At 42.1% G+C, this 26,974-nt stretch overlaps 2 protein-coding genes across 9 annotated transcripts in view; one reads left to right on the forward strand and one right to left on the reverse strand.

Moving 5' to 3' along the window:
- elp4 (elongator acetyltransferase complex subunit 4) overlaps positions 1–5,599 on the forward strand; it is a 72,109-nt gene extending 66,510 nt beyond the window's left edge. Inside the window, exon 10 of the mRNA XM_054769667.1 lies at positions 856–5,599. Within this exon, the coding sequence (XP_054625642.1) occupies positions 856–984 (129 nt within the window). The 3' untranslated portion in view covers positions 985–5,599. The remainder of the gene's footprint in view (positions 1–855) is intronic.
- On the reverse strand, positions 4,502–25,722 carry pax6b (paired box 6b). 8 transcript variants are annotated; one of them, XM_054769658.1, is made up of 15 exons: positions 25,704–25,722; positions 25,490–25,598; positions 19,962–20,169; positions 17,790–17,843; positions 17,157–17,180; positions 15,286–15,416; positions 14,998–15,033; positions 14,695–14,910; positions 14,260–14,425; positions 9,735–9,893; positions 9,483–9,565; positions 9,253–9,403; positions 8,477–8,589; positions 8,180–8,321; positions 4,502–6,005 (listed from the first exon to the last, which is right to left on the reverse strand). In XM_054769658.1, exons 3-15 carry the CDS (start codon positions 19,972–19,974, stop codon positions 5,920–5,922), a joined length of 1,374 nt encoding a protein of 457 aa, XP_054625633.1. In that variant the 5' UTR covers positions 19,975–20,169; positions 25,490–25,598; positions 25,704–25,722; the 3' UTR covers positions 4,502–5,919. The 8 variants fall into 8 exon arrangements, with proteins under 8 accessions (XP_054625633.1, XP_054625638.1, XP_054625640.1 ...); XM_054769663.1 differs by lacking the exon at positions 25,704–25,722 and adding an exon at positions 18,021–18,095 and having other exon boundaries at positions 25,490–25,665; XM_054769665.1 differs by lacking the exons at positions 17,157–17,180; positions 25,704–25,722 and adding an exon at positions 18,021–18,095 and having other exon boundaries at positions 25,490–25,665.
- Positions 25,723–26,974: the final 1,252 nt, after the last annotated feature.

A 26,974-nucleotide genomic window follows, 5' to 3' on the forward strand; every position in this document is an offset into this window, starting at 1 on the left:
TTTTTGGAAATGTCAGAAATATTTATTTGTGACGTTTATGTTTGTTTATCATTCTGACTTTGCAAATAAAATGAAAATAAAGTAGTGAGATGGGAATATTTTAGTTTTTCTCTGAGTGCTTAATAATTGTGCACACAGATATTCTCACCAAAAGCCAAAACCTCACTTTCGCTTCCTTAAATATTCAAGTTTGAGGTTTATTAACATTTTGGATTGACCAAGAGCACCGTTATTGTTAAATAATCAAACTAATAATCATGCAAGGTGCCTAATAATGGAGGACGCTGTGTACAAAATACCACATAAAGGTAACCTGTCAGGTTTTGGACAGGTGTGTGCAAAAATTAGCGGGAACACTGTTTGTGAACAATATTTGAGAGAAAAAGGGCCTTTGTTTGAGTTTGTCCTTGAGTTCTGCTTATGACAAACGGAGTCAAAAACATATTTTGGTCAAGTATACATTCAAATGTTTGCAATGCCACGCTCCAAAATGCCACCGTCACGTGAATAAGCAGCGCAAAAAGTCCATTTTCCTGTGTAGACCGTCGCGTAAAAGCATCTTCTCATGTCCCACACACACACACACACACGCATACACACCGCTTCTATGAGACGTACGTAACTGAAGCATTTAGCAACAGGCTAGCAGTACTGTGCAGAGTGCTGAAGCATCTAATGCAATTTCAAGGCAACATGACTCTGAATAAACATCTCTGAAGGCGACCGTCTACTGTACGTTGATCCACTGTGGAAGTGCACTTTTTTTTTTTTACCAGTTTAATAATCTTCCCCCCACACCCCTCCCTCTCTCTTTCTCTTTCTCTTTCTCCCCCCTCCCCCCTCTGATTTATATAGCGATTACATTTGCCTCCTGACTTGTCTGAGACGGTGAGTCGTGTGAGCAGGGGGGAGCTGGCAGGAGCGGCCATGGCGGCTTCAGCCTGCGGCTCAGGCAGCTCCGGCAGCAAGCACCTGGATTTCTAGTGCGTCCGACTCGCAAGATGCTGCGGGCAACCAAAAGCGCCTGCCTGTGTGCCACGACGACCCGCCCACGTGACGCCCGGCCACATCTCATATCATTTCAAGCTTCTTCTTGGAGTTTTCACCCAAAATCAAACCCTGCCAAACCACACGGGGGCTCTTTTGAGGAACATTTTATCATTCGTAACTCTCGTAACTCGCCGTGACAAAGACGTTCATGTGAGAACAACTAAACAGTCGTAAGACTTAAATACTCAAAATGCATCGTGCACATTTCAAGTAGATACAGAAGCTGACCACTGTTCATATTTAGGTATTAAAACAACAAAACGCTCTTTAGATTTAAATGACAAACTCAAACTAAGAATAAGTTCTCAAAGTCAACAACAAAATACTTAAATACCTTAAATGACAGGAGCAATTTAATACCCTTTTTTAAGTATAAAAAGAAGTTCATCACTGGGCAAATTAAAGCAAAAGGAGCAAAACACACTGAAATGTGCACTTTAAGTGTAAAAAGAAGTTAACCACTGTAAAATGGAGACCCCCCCCCCCCAAGAACACGCGCGCGTTCCCACACCGTACAGCACCACAGCCAGACGTTTAGACGCACTTCTCCATGCGCTTGCATGACAAAGTGTCTGCTTCCTGTCGCTTCCACTGTGGATTCCACTTTGTTGACGCTGCCTCTTCTGCTTTTGTACCACAAAAGGCCAAAAAAAAAGCAATAGACACAGGTCATCGATGCTGAAAGAAACGAGTCCTTAGCGTCAAATGTTTAGCTTTGAAATGAAGGCAAAGGGCAAACGACATCAACTGGATAACGTTCCATGGTGTTAAAATGAGAAGGTGCGTGGAATAGTTCAGTGGAAAAGAAGTGTCGGTCTTCTGTGGTTTGCTGTGTTGGTGCGAATTCAGTCGATCAGTCCAAATGTAGCAGCACAAGAAGTACTTCAATCATTGGTAGATGAACTTTCTTACCTCGAAGAATGAACTACTCTCTGAACTCATGGGGTAAAAATTCAAACCTCGTGCGGCGTAGGAAACAGTAGAAAGTGAATGACGTCGCATGCTACGTTACCCTCTACGCTGTTATTGGTACAATCAACTCACCATGTTGTGGGAATACATTCATAATATTATGAGTATAAAGGTGCAGCTTGCTTAGCACACCCTCAGCTCTCATGAATGTCATCATTTCCACACGTTCATGAAGCTGACGCAATTATTGTTTCTGCGCATGCACTGTGTGTGTGTTTGCTCCCACCAAACCAGGTGCACTTTTTTTTTTTGTATTATGATGTAAAAAAAATAAATAAATAAAATGCATTTTTAATTCTTAGAAAATTACAGTTTTTTTTCTCCCAAAATTCTGACATTTTTCTCACAACATCGGAACATTAGAACCTTTTTTGTTGAAGGTAGGACTTTTGTCTTTTACATAATAATGTCTTTGTTATCGGGAAATATGATTTTTTTTGTATTGAAATTATCTTTTTTTTCTCATGAAAAATTGTCTTTATTGTTAAAAGGGTAATAAAAAAGGATCATTTTATCCTCATAAAATGATCCCTTTTTTTCTCTCATACAGTTTTTATTCTCTGGCAATTCCAGCTTTTTTCTGATAAACATTACATATTTATTCTCATAAAAATAACTTATTCTAGTATATGCTAAATATGTCTTTATTTTTCAGACAAATACAACAAAGTTGGCCTTTTTTCTTATAATTTCATCTCTCATAAATACGTCTACTCTCTGCAAAATCCAGCTTTTTTCTTGTAAAATTGGGACTTTTTTTTCTCTATGTTTGAAAGATTTTCATTTTATTACACTTGGCATTCTCATAAAATTCTCTCTTTTTTTCCTCATAAATACTTGTGTATTTATTGTGTGACAAGTACAACTTTTTTCTGGTAAAATTATTTTTTTTACTCAATTTAATTTTTGAAACATTTAAATTTTTCTCCTAAAATTAGGAATAATTTATGTATTTACTTTGTAAATTGCAATTTGCATTCTCATAAAATGATCTGTTTTTCCTCATAAATACATTATCCTGTGACAACTTTTTTTGTTGTTGTAAACCGGATAAATATGACATTTATTCTCAGAAAAATACAAGTTTTTGTTGTACTCGTTCTTTTTAAAGTGCCCCTTTTTTGTTGAACTGTTTCAACTAGACCGATGATGAGACTGTTCACATATTTTGCTTTTTCAGGCCATTTGCGCATCGCCATTTTGTGACGTGAAAATTGTTTGTCACAGAGTCGATGAAAGAAACAAAACGTCAGTTGCAGCTGCTGCGATTTCCGAAGTCTAACACCTCACCAAAGCGAGCACCGAAGTGAGCATTTTGCGGCATCCAACGTGTACTTTGACCAAACTTAGTTTGACAGCTAAACCTCCTTAAACGTGACCAGCGTCGTCCACACGCCATGTAACTAAAAGTCAGTTGGGGAAGTCTAAATGCAAATTAGCGGCATTGACATCTGCATTGACACGCAACGTGAACATTTAGTTTGTTCAGACATTAACAAGAGTGACACTGACTCAAAATCAGAACTATGGCGTAGTGTCCATGATGCAGACAAGATTTCTACTGATCTATTTTTTGTGTGTTACTCTTGTCACGTCACCATTACGTCACGTCCTGATCCGCCCAACGACACAGAAAACGGTGAGCTGTGACGAAACAATTCACAGAAATTTCGTCACAGAAAAAGCCTCGCCATCATAAATTGTCTTAGAGTGCACAGTCGCGCACGTCATCATTTTTCCATGACTGTTTATGTGTGTGCACGGAAAAAAAATATTAAAAAAAACCTTGTGAAAACATGTAAAAACGTCAAATTTGTGTTTTTCAAAACCTTACACAAAGTGCAAATCCAGCATTTATCAAATCTCATGTTTCTGTAAATGCTACAACAAACGGTGCCCGGCTGCCACGAAGTGCACCAACTGAAACAGAACCAGTCATACTTTATTTTAATATGCAAATTGGTGAGAATTTCAATTTTTGCTTGCCAGGTGACGAATGACCCATGGATATCACTTAACTTATCAACACCAGTGCAGTCCAGTGACGGCACCATTAAAAAGTGCAATAAACAGAAATGCAACAAGTTCCTGTTCATTTGCTGTGCCACACTACGGCTCCACTTCCTCGCTTTATCCCCCCCCCCCCGCTCCATCTTTGCCATCGTCATTGTTTCTGTAAGTGTGCTAAAGCAGCAGCCAGCGACGGCGGATTGCTTGACCTTTTTTCCTCATTGTGCCGCACGGAGACAGCTTTGTTATTTGCCGCACGCTGCAAGCGTCGCGCTGGCATTTCTCTGCATTCTTAAGTCTCGGAAGGAGGAAAGGAAGAGTGTGGCCCCTTGCAGAGGGAAGGGCCTTCGCTTGGACATCCAGAAATGATGCGGTCGAAGGTCATCATCTACAGTGAACAGACTGAAAAACTTCTTTTCAGACACAATTTTACTGTACAAAATGTTTTTTATAGTTTTCACAAAATACATTTAGAAAGCTCCATTTTAAATAAAATTAAATTGAAATATTTAAGAGACAGCGTGTCAACATTTTTTGTTGTGGTTTTTTTTTTGTTTGTTTTTTGTTTTTTTCATATCTCCATGTACCCAGACGTAAACCCAGTATGTGTCCATGTTCTACATACACACTGAAATCAAAAATTCCAATAAAAGAACAAAAATAAAACAAAAAGAGCATGACAGATGATGCTGGGAAAACAAACAAACAAACAAACAAACTTCCCATGGTCTTCAATTATAAATAAGGAATCGCAGGTCTCGGCCGCAGACTTCCAGACCGGAAGCCGATGTAACGAAACAAAACACACAAACTAATATGTTTAAAAAAAGAAACAAACATTGTGTACTAGATGAAATACAAAGGCTTTGGTCTGTTTTACAATCAACAATGATTAAATCTGATATGTACTTGTAAACAACTGCCAAACACGTTAAGTTTAAAACTCTTTGTCAAGCAAATGTTTAATCATAATTATAGGAATTAAATATTTCTAGTTGCACACATTTTTTTTTATTTTGACCATAGGACACTATAATACAACTCTAGCTAAGAGACAAATTGTACCTGACCCTAAAGAAATGTACTTTATGATGCATGGAACATTTATAGGATATTCTTAGAGGAGGGGGGAGTATAAATGAAATCAACTTTTATTGGAGATTTTTTTCTCTCGCTCGCTCTCGCTCTCTCTCGAAGATTTCCAGGGAAGACAAGTACTTTACATTTGGACACGAAAGAAAAAAAGGGGGATTATTATTATTATAGCAAAGACGCAGTCTACCATTTACAGACTACAGGCTTCTCGTTGCTTCCACGTGTCGTCCTCGCCACATGTTGCCGTTGATATCTGTGTGTGTGTGTGTGTGTGTGTGTGTGTGTGTGTGCTCCTTTGTCAGGTCAATAAATAGTTTCTCCGAAGAGTCTTTCAAAATGATATGCGTCCATGCAGAGAGTCGTTCAAAGATAGTCACGGCAGCACAGAATGTCTCAGCTTCATGCGTCCCATCATTCATATTCACATACAAATGGCCTTTTTTTTTTTTTTTTTTTTTTTTTTTTTTACTAACACACCAGAGAGAAAAAAAAATAGGAAACAATGACTGGAAATAGTAAAAAAAAAAAAAAAAAAAAAAAAAAAAAATTGTTTCGTTTTTTTTGTTCCATAAAAATGTAAGAGCGGGCACTTCACAGAGGTCCATTTATTTCAGTCCTGTCGTCGTCCTCGTTTGAATGTGCCAGCAGCTACACAAGTCCTTGTTCTCCTCTCCGGTATGTGTGTTTATGTTTTATGCGAGCGTGTGTGTGTGTGTGTGTGTGTGTGTGTGTGTGAGGAGCACACGACAGGTCCACGTTGGAGGTGCTCACAAGGTGAAGTAGCTCTTGTCTCTACTGTAGTCTGGACCAGTACTGAGACATGTCAGGCTCGCTCCCTGGGACTTGCACTGGGACAGACACTCCAGGAGAGATGAGTCCTACACACACACACACAGAGAGAGAGAGAGAGAGAGAGGGGGGGGGGAGACAAGACGTGAGCTACTTCCAGAGTCTTATTGCAGCACAAAGCAGACGCATGAATGGAGGTGCCGTAAATACGTGGGAATGAACAGGACTACATGGGAATTCCATGTGGCTGAAAAGATTGTTAACGTGCTGAGATGAGGACAAGACGTTCCCAAAGATGTGCACATGGGATTCTGTCAAAAAGAATAGAAAGGGAGGAAAACAGTCCGACAATCGAAACTACGTCACAAAAAATGCTTTCGAAGGGGAAGGAGATTTGTTTTTCTTTTCGGTCTCGTCAAATGATGACTTTCTCATCAAATCAAACGACTTTTTGTCGTGTCTTTTACTCGATTTGGGTAAAATGATATTTCTGTCATCAGATTATACAACGTGGGTAAAATGATGACTTGTATTGTCAAAGTACAACTTTTTCCATCCTAACGTTATAAATTAAAGAATTTCATCTTGCCAGATTACAATTTTTGGTTGTTGTTGTTGCGATATTACCACTTTTGTATCGTCAAGTGGCAACTTTTATGTCCTAATATTGTAGTGGAACTTTTTCCGTGCTAATGTGACAAGTGTAGTTCTATCACACTAAAACTTGGTAGCGTTTAGTTTATTTTTTGTAAAATCAAGACTAGTCTCAGCAAGTCACTTTTTTTTTTTTTTTCCACGATTTTCGTATTGTCAAATATGACACCCTTTTATATCGAAGTATTCCAACTTAACGTTTGGTAAAATGAACATTTCGTTCTCGTCGAATGACAGCATTTTCGTCGGGTGGCGACCGCTTTTGTATCGTCAAACGACTTCTTCTTCCGATTGCAAGTTTGTCGTAGTATTTTTTGTCGTTTGTCGTAGTATTGTAACATTTTTTGTCAAATTAAGACATTATTCTCGGCGAGTGACTTTTTTGTTGCGATATTACGACGTTTGTGTCGTACTCTCGCGACTTCACTTTTGTCGCACTTTTGTCAAATTACGTTGAACTTTTTCCTCCTGTTTTTTTTTTCTCGTAAAATGACGGCTGTCGTTTGATGTAATGTGATTTTATTCTCATCAAATTAGAAGGTTTCAGGTCATGATGTCGCAACTCTCGTATCATAATACGACAACTTTATTCTTGTCAAATGACGACGTCATATCATTTGTCTTTATTTGGTAAAATTGCATATTTTTATCCTGCGATTGGCTGGCGACCAGTCCAGGGTGTACCCCGCCTCTCGCCCGAAGTCAGCCGGGATAGGCTTCAGCATACGCGTGACCCTCGTGAGGGTAAGCGGCATAGAAGGTGGATAGATGATGGATGGCATATTTTTATCATTCAATTAAAAAAACTCTTATTAGGACGTTTTGTACGATAGTAGTACATCTTGATTGACAGATTACAACCAAAAATAGACAACTTTGTTTTCTATTTGTTTTGCATATCATGTCTGGAAATGTTCAGCATGTGCACACTTCAAGCGTGGGTTGTTTAAGGAATGCAGAAGTTGTGGAAAAATACGGCGGAATCATAAAAATCAAGAGTTTGGGTAAAATGATCCCATTTTTATTAGGAATACTAATACTAATAATAAAAGTATTTTTCAAGCATGTAATGAGATTGTCTGCAAACGAAGTGTAATTTGTAAGTACTACCCACTCCAACGTGTTATAAGAAATGTAATATTCTACAAATAAAAGTACAAATGTCATTCAAGTGGCAGGTGTCCATCTTGTATTAAAACTAAAAATGCCAAGAAACAGTTTCCAGCCGTGCACTTGCAACCCAGGCTCGCGGCGCCGTTAGCCTGGCAGCGGGCGCTAACAGGTGAGCGGTGGGCATAAAAAAGGCAGCGCTGCACGCCGTGGCATTTAAACAGAGAGTACAAGCCGCCAATGAATCACATTAATTAGCAATTTAGCACAGAGGAAATGTGCTTCTGCGCCATTAACTCGTCATGACTAGAAGCAGTATATATATGGCACCCCCCCCCCTTAATGGGCCGCGACTAAACCACAGGCTCGGTCAAATAAAGAAAAATGAAAAGTAGAGCTGTGGACGCACATGATGATGTAGCGCCTCCTAATTAGGGAAGGTGGCTACTAACATCCCCCGCCCCCCTCCCAGCATGTAAACAATGAACTCTCTGCCTACCTGTTGAGGTGGTACCAGAAGTGGTCATTGATTGGCTGTTCATATGTGCCTGCATATGAGGGGGCGTGTATGTTTCGTAGCTCCGCCCATTCACAGGCGGACTGGTAGGCAGCATGCAGGAATAGGAGGAGGTCTGGCTGGGCTACAATAGATGGAAGGGGGTGGAGAGAATGTGGACATTAGCTTAGCATGGTTGTCAGTAGTCGGGTCTGATTTCACTTTTTTTTTTTCTTCTTCTTCTTCTTCTTTGTCTTTAGCCCGTAAGAAACACAGACGTCAGTGTTGAATGGAACTTACTTGCATAGGTAAATTGTTTGCCATGGTGAAGCTGGGCATGGGGGGCAGTGCACTGTAGGTGTTTGTTAGTGCTGAGTCAGCGCGGCCCAACATGGAGCCCGAGGTGAACGACACTGCAAGGAGAGGAACAGGGTGACACACTTGAACGCAAATACACGCTTACTGTAGCTTCACGTGTCTGCAAAGATGACGCCTCAAGGCTGGGACACACTCAAACCCCCGGCCAGATGTGGCCCGCCGCCACGAGAGCCTGGGAATAATGTCTGTCAATAACGCACTTCGCCTTTCCTTCTAAATGTGTTTGGACAGAAAAACTGTACTGTGCGATGTGGCCCTCAATGAAATCAAGTGACACCCCTGGTCTAAGTGTTGCTAATATTTGCACAAAATCTCTTGCGGCCGTCACGTATTCCAGCAGCATGAAAGGCTTTGGCGTCTTTTGGGCAACATTCCCATTCCTAATAAGAGAATCTACACCATAAGCTGCATGAATCAAGCGTCACCATTCACGTTGTCACCGATAAGCTAAGTTAGTTTTGTGTTGTTGTGTGTGGTTAGCTTCTGCAACGCTATGTTTTAAAAAAACAGTGTTTGATTGTTTTGCGGTTTTGCACTTTAAAATGACAATTAAACTTGCTGGTCCCGTCCGTAAAGGTTTCTGTTGCCGTGGTTTTCAATATGGAATTTTGCTTTAAAATACACAGACATTCCATTGTGTAAGTCCCAGGGGTTCAGTGAAACCTTCCCACTCCCCGCAGGGCTGTAGTGGGCCTTACCAGGCGTGGTGGGCTGTGGGATGGCCTGGTACACGCTGGTGCTGAAGCTGCTGCTGATGGGAATGTGACTGGAGGAGTTGTTGGCCTGTCGCCGCTGGTTGCGAAGCTTCTCCTCCCGCCTCCACTTTGCTCTCCTGTTGGAGAACCATACCTGACGGGGAAATCGCTTCTCAGTTAATGCTGCCTTTTTTTATATTAAGAATAACAAATAAAGCTGAATGGATGCTTACTTGTATTCTTGCTTCGGGGAGGTCGATTTTGGCCGCTAGTCTCTCACGTGCAAAAACGTCGGGATAATGAGTTCTTTCAAATTCTGTAAAAATACGCACAGTTAATAAAAGAGTAACAAATATAATACCATGTGAATGGTATTATATTTTGTGTTCCGCTATAAAGGACATGAACGTATTGAACCAGTTGACTGGAAAAATAAATGAAATGTACACAAACACACACAATGTAACACACAATTAGGTCCACACCTTTTTCCAGCGCCTCGATCTGCTCCTGCGTGAAGGAGGTGCGGTTTCGCTGGAGCTTCCTCTTGAGCTGCAAACGCATCTGAGTCTCCTCTGAGTCCTCACCGTTGGAGCTGATGGAGTTCGTGTTCTCTCCTGCGCCGTCTTGCGGCTGACAGCCATCTGAGAAGACGCAAACATGTACGTAATTACACCTTATTATAGGAGTGTAGAAGCTACTGGGCCCGCTTAAGTCAACATCCACATTTGTTGACCCAAAAAGGTCCTTTTCTATGTAAAAAGCACAGTTAACTTCATCAGTATCACCAACCAGCGTGAAATGACAGCATACTGTAGAGTTATACGCTATTCAGACGTGCGCACGGTGACTTCCTGTTCAGTGCAAAGCAAGCTTAAAACAAAAGCATGGCTTAACCTGGATTCTACCACAGCACCCATTTCATTTTTGTCAGCCATCTGAAGAAAGGTTTGCGCATGTGTGACAGCTTTGGTGTCCTTGTAGTCAAGTCAGCTGAGTGTAAAATACGTGAAAACAGAAGAATCGAAATGAAAATATGCGCAAATGGAGGTAAACGACTTCAACAAACTGCCGTAGGTGTAAAAATCCTTCATTACCGCCCATTCTCACACGTAAATGTGCAAGCAACGGATAGTTTCGGTTACGTCGACGTCAGTCAGCCGCTTCGAGGGGCGCCGAGGACGTCGTGAGGACAAAACTACAATGGAACCTCTAAAGTTGCACACAGCTTCAGTCCTGTGAGTGATGCTGGGCAGTTAGTATGCTTTTTCTTTGGCTTTTAGAACATTTTGGCAGCAGTTTTTGCACGATAAATGACTGCGGTCGTACACCGATATCACACCGAGACTTTTGCTTTGGCTTTTTTGTAACACAGTCGGAAAAAATACACATCTAAAGTCACACAAAACTTCACATCAAGCAAATGTTGTGAGACTTCAGCTCGGCCAGCATGGAGTAATTCATGTTGGACGCGTGCTTTGTTTGGCTTTTGGGGGCTTTTTGAGCGAGTCAAAATAAGCCCAGGTAAGGCGCGGCGTCATGCGAGACATCAGGGTGCCTGACAACAGCTCATGTTCCGCAAGTATGCAAGGATTAACTGTCTTTTGCTTTTTCTTTGGATTTTGCAACGCTCATTCAAACCACCGCCATGAGGCATTAAGCTGACTTTGCTGACTCACACTTATTTAAAAAAAAAAAAAAGGGAACCATCGTCATGCAGGACATCAGCGCATGCTTGACAAGAGCATCAAAGCAGCATCATTGTTCAGTGAGCACCAAAGGATCCACTCTGCATTTTGCTTTTTATTTGGCTTTTTTGCCCCACTTATTCCAAAAGGAGAAGACTCAACATGGAAGTCATGCAAAGTCGTTACATGTTGTCTTGTTTTTTTTTTTAAGTTTTATGGTGGTTAACTTCTTTTTACACTTGTGGGACAAGTAAAAATGATGATAATCTTAATAATGGATTAGATTTTATATAACGCTGTTCAAGGTACACAAAGCACTTCACAATGGGGTGAACCATTCATTCATTCGCTCCTCAGTCACACACTGGTGGTGGTAAACTACATCTGTAGTCACAGCTGCCCTGGGGTAGTCTGACGGAAAAATGGCTGCCAATTCGCGCCTACGGCCTCTCCGACCACCACCAGTGCTGTGGAGGCAAGGTGGGTGAACTGTCTTGCCCAGGGACACAACAAGAGTGATTGGGTGGAGGGAGCGAGGATCGAAACCGCCAACTTTCCGGTTTCTGGACGACCTACTCTACCTCTGCCGCCATTGCCTTCATCATCTTCAAATTGTGTTTTGACACCCTAATATTACTCTTGCGTGACACTAAAGATAAAAACACTAACGAACAAAATCGGCAATGTAATGAAGGGTTTCACCACAGCCACAGTTTGACTCTGTAACAGACTATTTCTATTGTTGATCAAATATTGTGGGAACAGAAGTTCGGCTTAAATGTGCAACAATGCTGCGTGTTGTCGAAAGCTGACAAGATGCGTCCAGCCTCTTTTCAGAGACATGTATTAAAAACCCAAACTCAGTGGCACCCACCCCCAGTCCAAAGCATCAATGGTGGTTCCCATATGGGCGTTGGTATATAACCATTGAGGTGACCACCAACTTTATTTTGAATAGCAGAGGGGGCTTTTCAGGGCGATACAATGGCTTCAGGAGTAAAGGGAAACCATTAAACTGTGGACACAGGCAGGGACGAGCAGCGAGCCCACGGTGGGTGTAATATATGGGAGGGGTGGGGGGTGTATGACCCATACAAAAGGATCCTCTCCCACTGGAGCTGCACAGGCCACAGTCTTTTTTGGCATTGTGTCCAAGAGGAGGCCGGTCAACAGAGCTTTGAGTCCAGTGTGTTAACCCTTATCCACTAGCATCATTAATCACGTCCACGCCACTCAGGATTTCTGTCCTCAATTGGAAACAAATGAGTGAGGAGAGAGCATGCAAGCCCCCCCACCCATCCTACACCCACCCAAACAACTCTAAAATAAGGCCAATCTATTCACCACCATGAGGTGAGCCCCCCCAACACCACCTCCCTTAAAAAAAGGCTTATCGACTAATGTCTGTCCACTTGTTGGACATCATTATCACGTCGAGAAAGTCCGCGCAGCGTGCAGCGCACATGTGCAAACGCGTCCTGCAGGCCTGACACAATATTTACAGCACGGTTAACCTGATGTCACGACACACTTTGCACACGGAATCAAACGAAACAAGACACACAACTATTCTACGCCATAGACAAATACTTTGTGGGGATAATCCATAAAAAAGGGGTTGACTGTGCCGCTATTATCCTCCGTCTGCCAGACCCCGGTGACGCCGCTAGGATGGGATTTGTTTTCTTTCCAAAAGCGCTGGGAAATAAACTCATTCTTTAGTATCGCGATGTGTCAGCCACTGAGGCGGAAAAGCAGCATAAAAAAAGAGAGAAAGAAAAAAAAAAATAGCGAACCAATTGCGGCACCTTTCAGCCACTGAGACCGGATCAAAACACTCTTGAGAAACCGCTTAAAAGTGAAAAGAGAAAGTGAGAGACTAAATCCTGCAGACGGGATTTACAGCCATATAGGCCACATGGAAGACGCTTTATTCGTTTACTGCGCAGCCAAATGTTTGGTTTCTTTTTTTGTTTATGTTTTTTTTGGGGGGGGGGGGGTCCCTGACATGTAAACTTGACCCCCCCCCCCCCCCCCCCCCCCATTCTAACCAAGCACTTATTATTATTATCATTATTATTATTATTACTATTATCATGGTAGTGGAGGCAGATTTAATTACCTTTTTCTTCATTTTTATCTTAAAAGTAATCGTACTTGTTCACATTATTAATATTATTATTATTATTATTATTGTTATTGTTTATGGTAGATGTAGGTTTAATTACTGTTTTCTTCATTTTTATCTTAAAAGTATTATTTTTCATTATTGCCGTTTTACCATCATTACCATACGGTTTAATTGGGTGGGTTTAATTTCTATTTGCTTCGTTTGATCTTCATCAAAGTAATAGTAGTAATTACTATGATTAGTAGTAGTAATAGTAGTAGTGGTTGTAGAAGAAAAAGTGTTTCTGCTTTAAATCAAAGACATGAATTCCAATTAAGAGGGATGTATGCCTTGCTCAGGAGCACCTCACCCGGGGGGGTGAGCCTGAGGTTTATTTACCTGATTAATAATTAGCTGATTTAATTTTTTTTTTTAGAGGAACACTACCAGAGAGGGCCTTTTGGCACAGGCCGCATCCCTACCTTGTTATTATTCATAATATGATATAAATAGATCAAATATATATACAGTGCAAACATAGCATAGAAAATGTAATATTTAATAAGACACATTTTTGGACAACATTATATATATTATTATCTAAAAAGTATATAATCATTTTAATTGCATGAAAAAGTAACCCACACGGTAACAAGTGGAAATGTTGTTGTCTGATTCGTTCCATCTTTATCAGTTTCACTTATGTTTATTAAAAATAGCCATAATGATGATGATGATGGTTGCGATAATGAATGGTAGTTAAAGTGATCGTTTCCGCTTTCGTGCACGTTAATATCCCCCACCACTTGCTCAAATGGTGATCAAACAATTAAGCAAATGATTATTTGCCTTCTTTTTAAACGACTAAATCTATATAGGCTATTTATTTAGTTTACACTTCAAGGCCTGCTTCAGTGCTGGTGGGCCTTCAAGTGAGCGCTACAAAAAAAAAAAAAAAAAAAGACCGAGACAAAGGCCTCTGTTGCTAATGAGCAATTACACGTTGCGTGGAGAGTGGGAGTGTTTCCCATCAGCCATCATTGCGTGTGGACGGAAACATTCCTTTGTGCACGCACCACACCTCTCTAGTGGGAGGACGGGGCTGTCACGCATGTCCACGTCTGCTCACAGTGGAGGCACTGAGGCCTAATTGTTTCGGCCACAAAAGTGCACACTTGCAACAAGGTGTCTCATGATGCTGGTAAGGCTCACCTTGATTGGGCTGGCCGGGCACTGATGTTCCGGGGTACCAGCCGGGCCGGGTCCCCCAACTTCCTGTCTGACCGTTGAGCATCCTCAGCTTGTCATACATGCCATCTGCGCCCATCTGTTGCTTCTCACTCGCCAGGTTGCGGAGTACTCTGTTTATCGATGACACCTGAAGGGGGCCCAAGATGGCGCATTACATGAGAGGAGAAAGTGTGCAGCAATGTAAGGAAAAGGAATGGATAATTGGCTGTGCTGGTGATCACACACATGCACGCGCGCACACTTTGCATTGAGCATTAATAAGAAGAGTGAATGGTTGGATGCACCCCGCACGCGTAAACAAAACAAAAGTCATTAGATGGTGTTAATGCAATCATGCGCGCGCGCAGCGTGTGTGTGTGTGTGTGTGTGTGTGTGTGTGTGTGTGTGTCAACTTACACTGGGTATATTGTCGTTGGTGCAGATGCCTTCCGATAAAAGCCGGTCGCGGATCTCCCAGGCGAAAATCGACGGACACTCCCGCTTGTACTGCGCAATCTTGGCGACCACCTCCGGCGTAGCGACCCGAGGCTTGCTGCCGCCTATGGCCCGCGGTCTTATAGAGCCCGTCTCATAGTAGCGGCCCAGAATCTTGCTTACGCAGCCGTTGGACACCTGGATGGAGACCAAAAGACACAATTCACATCCATTATTTAAGACTATCCGTGGAATGTCTTGCGATGGCGTTCAAGTCATTATCACCTTTTCACTGTCCACCACTTGGACTTCATCATGGGTCTATAAACACAGAAAATATGCCTTGAATGATAAATTAGGCATTTACTACAATAGAGCTATTTTAGTTTATAATTAGAGCAGGCATCTTTTTTTCCCTTCTCCTGTCTCCTGTGTCCAAAGATAATAATAAAAACGTCTTTGCGCACCATTTGCATATGCGCACTGCCTGCATTCTAGCCTCTTTGTGGCTAGAGCAAATGTTGGGGGGGGAAAAAACATACAAATACAATAAAATAGGAGCGCGTTGGTCACCTGTAATATTCGTGAGATGTCGCAGGGTCGAGCACCGCTGTGGGCGAGTTCTACTATTTTCTGCCTAGTGGAGTCTGGCAGTGGTCTGCCGTTGACGAACACGCCGCCGAGCTGGTTAACGCCGCTGTGACCTGCGTGGGCAGACGAGAGGGTCATCATAACTCCCCTTTTTCTTTTACACTATACTGTAAAAAATGCATGTAAACAAAAAAGCACATTTTGATTGTAAATTGCGATGCACTCGCAGGATAACTGTTAAATTCTGCATAAAAACACATGCACAATAGCACCATTTCTGCACAGGTTTGGTGTTAAAAGAGCATGGTAAAACCATTGCATCATTATCAACCCCTGCACCGCGTGCATCTCCACTTTAAAAGCAACAAAAAAATAGATCATATTTTGTTAAATTAGCTGTCATATAAAACTAGTCCAACCACATGCACACATTACGCACACATGAAAGTATCTTTAAATAGCATTAAATATATTTTTCTGGAAAAGAGGGGGAAAATGGTGTTTAAGTAAATATCCGGAGTCCGCAAACCTGAAGCCGAAAGGGAGCGTGGAGTCCCGGGAGTGTCTGCCCCACGTTCCACGTTCCGCGCCCTGCTGCCTTCCCCTGCGCTGCCTCCCGCTACATTGACTCCCGGAGCCCGGGCTCCTTAGCAATAAATAAGCTCCAAATATAGACGAGGGGGGGAAGAAAATATGATGAGCCTGGCTGACATTTGTCTTTAAAATAAAACTCGCCGCACGTCAAGTTTGAGCTTAATTTCTGGGAATGGGCGGAAGTCGCCTCGGATCATGCACGGCAGGCTAATTGAAAAGATCAGTTGGAGCACTTTGTGGCAGCCACGTCACTTTGTGACACGGCTCCAGCGCTGCGAAATCGCATCGTCACGACAAATAGTAGCATGATAAAAACGAGCCTTTCTGTCTGCATTTGGATATCACTCAGACCAAATTGGACGCTACTCGTTTACCCTCCGAGGGGGGGTACTTTGGTTTTAAGGTGGCCTGAGGGGGTGGGGGGTGGGGGGGGTGAGGGGGGGCGCTACGCGCGGTCACAGAAACGAGGGCGCGCCTGGATTCTTAACATATTAAAAGTGACATGTAGTGTTTCCCCCCTCCTCCTGCTCCTCTTCCTCTTTGCATCCTTGTTTGTATTTGACAACAATTGCACACTGCAGCCATGATGATGGTGTGCACCCATGTGATCAAAAGAAGGCCTCTTTCCTATCCCCTTTTGGCCGCGATGTGTAATAATCTTCCATCTTGCGTGGATGTGATTGATGCTAAATCCACTATCATCCCTCCCGCTCGTTGCTAATTCCAGGATTAAGTGGAATTAATGGACTTGTTAGGCCCAAATTGGCTTCGCAGCGTTAAAGCTCTGCTGCTTCTGCTGCTGCTACTCCATCACCTCTGATTTACGGCCATCATATTTAAAATGCATGATCGATAAAAGCTGTCACATATAAGTCTTAATCATGGCTCAATTCCCTCAAGTGCCTGCGGAGTCCATCTCGCCCGCTGGCGCTGATTACTCGCCTTGTATTCTATTGCTGCTGCACTAATGGCAAAACATATGGTGTCATTTTAGACACTCCCCGCCATGTACACCCAGGAGTTATTAGGCACAAAAGACGACCGAGGCCCTCCGCGACCTCTGGACAACCCAAAAAGAGGGCCTGGGGAAGACATCCCCTCGTGTAAAATGAGTGAGGACAGTTTTGCCAAGCTTTTGAACATCTTTGTTAACGCATTGTTGTTGCCCACGCCACACATAAAAAACATTTTTTGCACAGATTACAGCACAGACATGAGTGCATATGTAGGATGTAATGTAATAAAGTTATTGCACACACCTTCATCACAGATGTCATACACCTCTTGTCCAGCAGCAAGAGAGAAAACGTTCATGTTTAACTTTCTTTTTGTCTTGTTTGCACGAGGAATTAGACAGCATTCAGCCCAACTTCCGGTCTAGTCACCCACAAGGTGCATGTTATGTGTGTGTGTGTGTGTGTGGGTGTGTGTGGGTGTTTTCTATGGGGAAATGATGCACTCATTTGCATAAAAACATTATTTTTCTATTTCATGCAGGCCTATCTTGTATGCAGCCTGGCAGCCAGTCTTAACGCTAATGCAGGCGCCTGTGCAATTATTTAATAGCAACTCAAGCAGAAAAAAAAAAATCTCCCAACCCCCCCTTCCCCTCACTGGTATGATTAACTTGTTCAATAATAACTTTCATGACCAAAATGAATTAACAGCAATGAAACGAGAGTCAAATGAGTGACAACACACCTCCTTCATGTCAGTCATGCAAATGTAGGCCTATAATACACTTCCACCTCCTCTTTTAAAAGTTATTGCACCATAACAACCAGGGCATAATGTCGGGGGGGGGGGGGGGGGGGGGGGGGTGCTGCGTCCATGCAAACACTCACAATTAGAAGTTTCACAGCAGGAAATAAAGATTTAGAAAAAAAACTTACTGTTTTGCATCATTGAGGCTACGCCAGACTCCCACGTCGCTTGGTTGTGGTATTCTAAGCATCACAAGGGAAGATAATAACAACTGGTAAGCATCATATTAAAAGGAACATTTTTTTAACAAATATACATCTTTTTGTCATCTCTTTCCTTGTTTTTTATTTTTTTAAGTAAGATATTTGGTGAGGTTTAGCATCCTTTTTTTGTGTTGTATGTTTTTGTATTAAACTTGCCTGGAAACAGAGTTGACTGTCCACTCTTATTACAATTTAGTCAATCATCTGCCGTTTTCACTACTTAATGCCTCCCTATAGGACAGAGCAAAACAAGACATTAGCACAGCCAAAGCTATACTGATGTACTCATTTATTCCGATGGACTAATCTATCAACCTTTTTTTTCTAACTTAATTCAAACCCTATACAAGTGTACAGTGCTAAAAGAAAACGTAAAGAGTAGGATCTAGGATCAGAATAGGGGGTGGGGGGGTTCTTAACAATGCACCCCCTTTTAGGCTACATCAAACCCGGGGCGACAGCTCGGCCTGGGCCGCTAGAAACACGCACAGCTTCCCCACTAAACACACCAACAAGTTCACATTAATACAAAGAGCCGGAGGCATGCATCCCACCCCCTTCGGGACCATTCACACACACATTCTCTCTCACACACACACACACACACACACATGCGACCGTGACCCCGGTGCAGCAAATGTGTGTGTGTGTGAGTGTGAATGCTGTTTTTGTTTTCTGTGTGTGTGTGTGTGTTTTTTTACGAAGAGAAACTGAATTATTTCTCGCTGTTAAATATTTGGTGGTAGTTTGGTGCCGCTGGTGCTGTGGTTGTAAAGCGCGTCCAAAGACACAAGAGCTCAGTAGGGCGCTCAATTGGAAAAGACAAATGCATTAAAAGAAGCTTTTCAATTGGGCAACAGATAAGGGGAAAAAGGGGGCCAGAGAGGGAGACGTTTTTTCATGTTAGCTCCCTTCCATGCAGAGTTGTGTTGTGGTCTAATGGTGTTTTAGGGATGTAAAGTGTGCGCTTGCTTGTGCTGCACAGTGCTGCTCGGTCATTAATCACATTCAAAATTCCATCACACACACACACACACACACACACACTAGTCTAGCATGTTCAAAAGCTGCTACAATTTAAATAAAAAGTATGTAAACTCCTTGTCATGGTGCAGCAAAATAAATAAAAGCGTCATTTCAGGTGTAAATTACAGCACGGCGCTACTCTAAGTAGCTTTAAGCTTGTGTATGGCGCATGTGGTTAATCATTTATTTAGGGTCGAAAGCTCAAACGTTGTTGTTCCCGGGGTTAACTATACCATCTAATCTGCATTTCTTTTGCTTTAGTAATCCGGAACAACAATGTCTTAATTCAAGTATGCTTATTCACACAACAGCATGCCGAAAGAAAGAGGGAGAGTGCAGGCCTCATTTTTTTGCAAGTAGCTACAATGTGCAAACTACGACACACAATATTTTTACAAGCAGGTGTCTCTCAAAGAAAACGACTGCATGTAAAATGAGCGTGGCAATAATTTCGTATAAATATATTACATGGGAGTTTGCTGCCTTTTATTTTGGTGGAACTGTTTTGGTGGCTGGTATTTTCAAGAAAATTAAATAGAACACGCAGTTCTTAAATTGTGTTTTTAAAGCAGTCCAGCTGGAGCTGTTGTTTTTGTAGCAAATTATTTCATCTACTACATGACTATATTTACTTGGTTATTATTATCATTTTGCTGTAATATCAGATTTTTTACTTGCTTTTGTTGTCAGTCTAAACAGGGGGGCTCTCCTCCCTATTTTTTGTTTGCCTCCCTCTTTTTCTGCAAGAAGTCTCTTGGCTGAGTGGTCGGCATGAATCAATCTGACGCCTTTGCTCAACGGGTCATTGCGCCCAATTCTCCACAATGATCACTGGACTTTTTTACGCTCTTATAAATAGGGAAAATGGAGCACATCAACTTGGTTAAAAAAATACTGAGCGGTGTTTAAAATTGGTTTAAAATACTAAGAGGTGTTTTTTTTTTTTTGCTATAGATTTTAAAGAAATGCTGCACCAGAAAACAAAAAACTTAATTTAGAAAATAACAATTACAGATAACATCATAACAACACATATTAACAGAACTAAAAAAAAATGCATAAGACTCTTACCTTTTTGGGGCATCCTGTGTCGCTGTCAAAACCAAACTGTGCTGCCTGTTTGTCCACGGCCCACACACAGGGGAAAAAAACAGGGGTAAAATACCCACGATGATGGCGGGTCTTCTCTCGTGGAAGTGAAGGAGAGTGGGGCTGGGCAACAAAAAAAAATAGTTTCCAAAAGGGTGCTGGAGTGGAGAAGAAGACGGAGGGGATATCCCTGCGAAGGAGACAGAGATTGACAGTGAACTCAGATGTCAGGACGCAGCGAGTTTGGCGTGGATGTGCGCTGGCGTGGGAGAGAGCGAATGGGAGAGTGGGCAAGAGAGAGAGAGAGCGAGAAAGAGAGAGAGAGAGAGAGAGAGAGGAGGGAGGGAGTAGGGATGGAAGGAGGAGGTGGGGGTAAGAAGGGAAAGAATGAACACACCTATGCTGATTGGAGAAGGGAGAGAAAAGTGTATTAATGTATGTGCTCCTCCTGGTCCTCCGCTCTTCACTGGCCCATTAGCGCGACCCGACCTCTGTCATCATCACCCCCTCCCCGACCCCCATATAAACACCCCCCCCCCCCCCCATCCAGCCCCCACCCCGGCACCATGCACAGCCAAAAGCGGGAAACTGGGCCGAGTCACAGCGAGAGAAAATACAGGAGAGAAAAAAAAGAGGGAGTCTTGGCCCACTACCCCCCACCCCCTACACACCCCCTCTGTCCAAACCTTACTAATCAGCCCGGTGCATGCAAATTGGGCCTGTTGCTGAATATTGAAAGATAAAACAAAGTCGGAAGTGCCACATGGTTGAAGAATTCTTGCAGATTGAACATGGCCAAGTCACAACGCTGAAAAAAAGAAAAGAGGACCAAGTATCACTGTCCATTGTCCAAGTTCCACTTCCGGTATATCAACCTGTCCAGAAAGTACTAACAACATTGTTTAGATAATACTCTATAGCAAATAACTCAGAACAGGTATTGCACAGATGAAATAAACTACTGTATATGCTCAAAAAGAACAAGTATAAAATCAAAAGTCGATTGCATGATGTCCTTACTTTATTATATCTTATTTTACTTGATTGTGCTGCATGTTTGACTGCTGTAGTAGTGAACATAGCATGCATACATTAGTGGCACACTGGAGGAGTATGGCAGCTTTCCAACTGGGGGGGTTAGGTGCCTTGCTCATGGGTAACGCCATTCCATGAGTGCTTAGGACACTCTAAGCACTATACGATGTAGGCCCATAGCCTGTTGGTATAGAAGGTCCACAGACTTTACCAACATAACAGTACGAAATATTTTTGCATGCATTTGAATACAAATTAATGTGGCTTTTAGATGTAAACCAGTGGCATCTAAAATAATTGACTGAAACACAACTAATTAAATACAATGATAAGAACGTGATACATTTTTCAAAGTAGGAATTTAGGGGCGTTAGGTCTGAGGATCTTATGTTTTTTAAATACTCCTTTGGCTTGTTTGTCTATTTACTCATTTAATATTTGATATTCCTTTGTGTAATATTCCTGATTTGTTGTAGGTATATTTGGGGATTTTTTCTTTTTCTTTAATGAATCATTTTAGCTTGTTTGTCTGTTTATACATTTAATATTTGACATTCATTTGTGTAATGTTCCTGATTTGTTGTAGGTATATTTGAGGATTTATTTTTAATTTTTTTATTTACTTTCTTAACTTAGCTTGGATCTATAAACATTTTCCCCTGGCTATGTTGTCATTTAAGTTTTTAAAAAATGACATTGTTGAAGAAATACAAAAATTAAGCAATCAATTACGTCTGCCTTTGCTGGAGAAGGTTGTTTTTATTGAATACTTATGTTCGATACGTGCAGTATATTAAGTATAGGAATACTGTATGTATTTTTTCAGAATGTACAGCACCAGCCATCGCTCCCCAACAAATAAAATGTCCACCACGTGCTTTTGTTGACTCTTTTCAGTATCCCCCTACCCCACCACCACCACCATACATCTCCTCCCCTTCCTGTCAACAAGAGGGGCAGTGCGTAAAGAGCGCAGCCTTTAGGCAAGCTCGCTGCTTTTTATGGCCACATTTGCGCGGCAAAGGCGACGTCACTCCGGCGGCCTGACGAGCAGCAAATAGCACGCGTAAATAAAAGTGGAGCAAATGAGTGTGTAGCCATGGCCACACGCTGTCCTAAAACACGGCGCTGGGTGAATGGCCGTCTTATTAGGGCACACCTCAATGCACCCAAAAGGCAGCCCCTCTGCGCCCATGTGTGTTGCAGCTTGTGGGCTATAGCAGCTCCTCAAAGATGGGGAGGAAAAGGAAGAGTTGCATGCAGGAAAAAGAGGGGGGAGCGCAAAAGGGGCAAGCTATAAGCAACAGGAGGGGGAAGGGAGCTTTCCATGATGAAATGAAGTCATGGAGGCCTACACTTGACTTCTTTGACATGTGAAAAAGTGGGAGAAGTCAGAGCTCATCAATAAAACACTTTGGAGGTGAAAGAGGGCTCCCTAACAACCATCGCATTCCGGACTGGGCCTTCAATGAGGAGACAAACGACCCTGCCAGAGAGAGAGAGAGACAGAAAGACAGCGAGAGGGTCTGGCTTTTGCTTGAATGGGGGCCCTCAGTGGGCCGGCGAGATAATGAGCTGAGAGGAGCTGCTCAAAACTGTCACTGAGGGTCCCGCGGCGAGGAACAACACTTTGGCCAATTCTCCTTCATCAAACAAGCCGTAAACTAAACGAGCACATTCATGGTGCTTTCTTTCCTTTTGCTGCCGTGTTTCTCCTCACTTGGGCTGGTGGTGGCTCAAGACTATGGTAGACCCATGCAGCTTATAGCAAGAAAGGACCACAACCCACCCCTTCACCCCCCCTACACACATACTCATTATGAGACATACATTAGACCACAAACACCCCCTCCCTCCCTCACTTGCAGCCATGAGAAACCCTCATGTTGGTTACTGTAAACACATGCATTTCAGTGTAAATACACGTGTTTCAGTTCATGTGTTAGGAAATTGTCACATCCCAAATATTTTTTTATGGGTGATGTGCCTTGGCAAAATTTGCATTGCACACTGTAGGTTTGCCACTACAATATTGTCTGTTGGTTGGGCTGCATCTCACACAGACGGTGCATGTCTGACTGGCGTCACTTTTAGCTGTTTTCACTAGGAAAATAAATGTTTTGGTTTCAACCAGATACATCTGGATTGACATTGTTAGAGGTACAGTGCTGTGTGTATTGAATATGTTTATTATTGCACTTGTAGTTTGCAGTGCATGGTGTAGAGAAGCACTACATCATCCTAAAAACGATGTCTCATATTTTAAACCATTAAAACAAGTAACGTTGTAATGTTTAAAAAATATATATTTTTTTTTTACTTAAGTCACGTTTGATTGACAAGCACAAGCAAAGACAATTCAATAATTCATTTCTTATTGTGGTTGCATTGTATCATACGTGTGTGCATACGTACAAAGTATTGGAGACAACTACCAGTATATGCAATACACTTGTTGTGTTATTGTTGAATACCAATCGAAATTGGACAATAAAAGTTGTGCTATTCAGGATGTGATTAGAGCGTACCGAATAAAGAGTCCAGCGAGCGTATAGTTGCCATTGTATTTCATCTTGTGATGTCAACCCTCATCCAAAAACAATAATAGTAGTCTGCCTTTGCAATGCAAAGCGTTATTGCGGCTCAGTGGTCACACAGGCTGCAGCTGTCAAAAACTCACCCCTCTATTAACCTTCCTCCCTGACAAAGACACACACAATGCCAGATGAGTGTGTCAAGTAGTTTTCTTTGGAAACAATACCTCATGTTATTGATTTCTCTTGGTTAAGCTGTAAATCCGCCCCAATGGCTAATTCCTTGTCTTCTTTCTCGCTGTCCTTTCTGTCTCTGTCGGTCTCTCTCCAGAGACCTTGCATGCCAATAGGCCCTCCGCCTGCTCAGCACAGTTGGAGCATAATATTTCCAACATGTACTAAGGTAAGTTGGTGGGCAATAAACAGAGAGCGGGAGGACGGGGGTGGGTGGGAGGGTGGGGTGTATATGGGTTGATGTTGGGAAAGCAATTAGCCCAATTCGGATTAGCAGCAACTAATGTCAGAGACCTTGAAAAGAAAGCCTAATCTGGCCGCTATTTTCCCCCACTGGCGATGCGAGTTTTTTGTGCGCCCACTGGAAACTTTTTAAATACACAAAAAAGACACAAAAAGAAAGAAGTGAAAAACAGAACAGGGAGACGCAGGGGAAAACAGTGACATTGTTTCTGGCCTAGTGGACTGGTTGGCCTTTATTGGGGATTATGTTTGCAGCCTTTAAACGTCTATAGGCGTGGTATAAAAGTGAAATAATTACTGCAAATACATATATGCAGAAAACTGAAGCCATACTCTAAATGCATCTACATTAAAATGGGACAGATGAGATCATTGTAAATTATGTAAGAGATAAACTGGATACAATGGTAATAATAAATCAACAATAATAAAATCAAATCTTTTAAGTAATTACTTCGATATTATTATAAATTCGATTAAATTACTATTATTATTGTTGTTGTTGTGAAATTAGGTTATTTTTATGTAGTTAATAAATAGGAAACAGTTAACTACAATTTAAAGACATCGGAATTTGTGCATTATAAATGTTACATTCGGTAATAAATCAAAAACTGTGATCTCCGGAAATGTGCATTTGAAATGGCTATGTTTGATAAAATGGCCTGTCAATCATGGCGTTGTCAGATTTGTGAATTCTAAAGAGCTTTCGTGAGGACATCTGCTCGTTAACAATGTGTAATTAGATTTCAGCAACCATATTAGACAAAAATCACCTGCCAATTTGACTACTTAGCCATGCACTTTCAGTTCATCTCGTCTATTTTCACATAGCACACAGAGTGGGAAAAATACATAAGCTACTCTTTGAATATCCAATTCGTAGCAAATGTGTGAAATGGACACATATTACACTGCAATTTAAGTAATGTATCTGTTATTATTATTATTTGTATTTATTTATGTATTTTATGTAGCATTATAATAATCACGCAACAGCGATTTCTTGGAAGCCCTGTCCTGGCAAAAGGCCGAAGGCAGGCTGGGATCAACAGTGGGGCTAATGGTGTCACAGCACCGGCCCGACACGCGTGACAGAAGGAAACACTGAAGTAACCTCACAAAGTCTCACCCTAACACGCACACGGCTGGCTGGACATACTTACAAACACTAGCAGATATTACATGTGACTACCTTGTATTTTAATGTTCAGGTTGAAGCGAGTATTTGTTTCCCTCAGGCCTGCACGTGCAACGAGTGACATGCGTCTAATTCCTGGGTGAATACAACTAATTACACGCTTTTTGTGGCCCATAAATGACAACAAAACCCCTAATCAGCTCGCTTTGTTTGCCTGACTGTGAGCAACAGAGATCACATTTTCAGCGTTAAATAGTCAAATATTGAGAATTCAGGTTAATGGGTTTTTTTAAATAGTTTTTCAAAAGATAAGATAAACTCACCGGATGAGAAGCAGCTGACTTGTCCGGTCGGTATCCTGTGCTGCGTGTAAAGTGTCTTATTCTTCTTCCTCCCCCCTTTGTTTGTCTCCCCCAGTGGAAACTCGTGGACCTCCGATATAAAAACAAATGCGCCCAGGCTTTAGATCCGTGGCTGTGTGGTAATGTCAATGAGAGTAAGTGGCGAGGTAAGGGAGGGAAAAAGTGCTCTTCTTACCAGCAACTTTCCCCCGTCAGCATCAAGCCGAGCTCATCTGTGATTGGCTGCTGCGGCGCGTTCACGTCACACCTTAGCCCGGACGCTGTGCTCACAGAATGGGGAAGTGCACTACAAGGTAGCTTGGACGGTGGGTGGGTCCCTATATGCACGGCACACTCTGTTGGGACAATACAGTGTTTTGTAAGTCTAATTTTGATTACACACTCAAATCTTCACGTTTCTGTCTGATCATTTAAAAAAGATTTACTTTATGGACATTTTTGGACTATAGGAACATATCACTATATGTTTTCAATACAAATGTACTACCCAAAAGCACCAGACATATAGAACCAAATGGGATCATGCATTCCTTATCGAAGCATGAACTTGCAAGGACCAAATGAATGAGGAAACCCGAGCCTCACCTCTAAAAGCACATTCCCTACACGTGCTCGTTTCTGTTTCTCAGCATGTCGCCAATATAATGTTTGCAGAAAGATTTATTATACACAGCCTGTCTAATGTCTTTCCTGTAAGTGGGTGCGATAATTATCCTTGCTGATTGGACAATAAACTGCAGGTAAAAGTCATGAATGAAGGTGAAGTACACAGTACTCCGCTGCATCCTGAAGGGGGCGTAGCTTTAAATCTGACCCCAAAGGACTCAATTTACATGCACCTTGACAGTCGGATTCCCGAAATACTTCGGTCACTCAATTTTTCACGCTAACGTGGCCCCTGTTTGCATACATGATCTCTTATACCGTTGTTGGCCAAATGCTGCGTGCCTCCAAAACGCCACTGTTGCACATGACGGGCGCACAATCCCCAACTGCAGTAAAATACATCAACTGATGATGGCGTTTACACATGCGTAGTACAAATCAGGTTGCCTGATGCGTGACTGCTGTAAAATAGGTCAACAAGCTGTGAGATGTAGATGCGTTTTGGACGTGCTCAGAACGCATCGTGCTTCCGGTACAGATCGAGTAGTGACATGTGTAATGTCTTTCACGTGAGTATGTGAGATAATTACACTTGTTGATTGGACAATAAACTGCAGATAAAAGCCATGAAGGTGAAGCACACAGTAGTCTGCTGCATCCTGAAAGGGGCGTACCTTTAAATCTGACCCCAAAGGAGTCAATGACTACTTTACATGCACTACAGCAGTCGAATTCCCGAAATAGTTCTGTCATTTTTCACATTTCTATGTGAAGTCACTGTTTACATGCATTATCTCTTACAACATTGTTGGCCCAATGCTGTGTGCCTCCGAAATGCTA

Source organism: Dunckerocampus dactyliophorus, chromosome 3 (genome assembly GCF_027744805.1).
Source record: "Dunckerocampus dactyliophorus isolate RoL2022-P2 chromosome 3, RoL_Ddac_1.1, whole genome shotgun sequence".
Lineage (NCBI taxonomy): Eukaryota > Metazoa > Chordata > Actinopteri > Syngnathiformes > Syngnathidae > Dunckerocampus > Dunckerocampus dactyliophorus.

Excerpts from the sequence above, each read along its gene's own strand:
- pax6b (XM_054769658.1), bottom strand. Across the intron at positions 14,426-14,694 it reads CCAACGACAATATACCCAGT|GTGTCATCGATAAACAGAGT; the intron begins GTAAGTTGACAC and ends GGCCCCCTTCAG. Across the intron at positions 9,566-9,734 it reads GATCGAGGCGCTGGAAAAAG|AATTTGAAAGAACTCATTAT; the intron begins GTGTGGACCTAA and ends GTATTTTTACAG.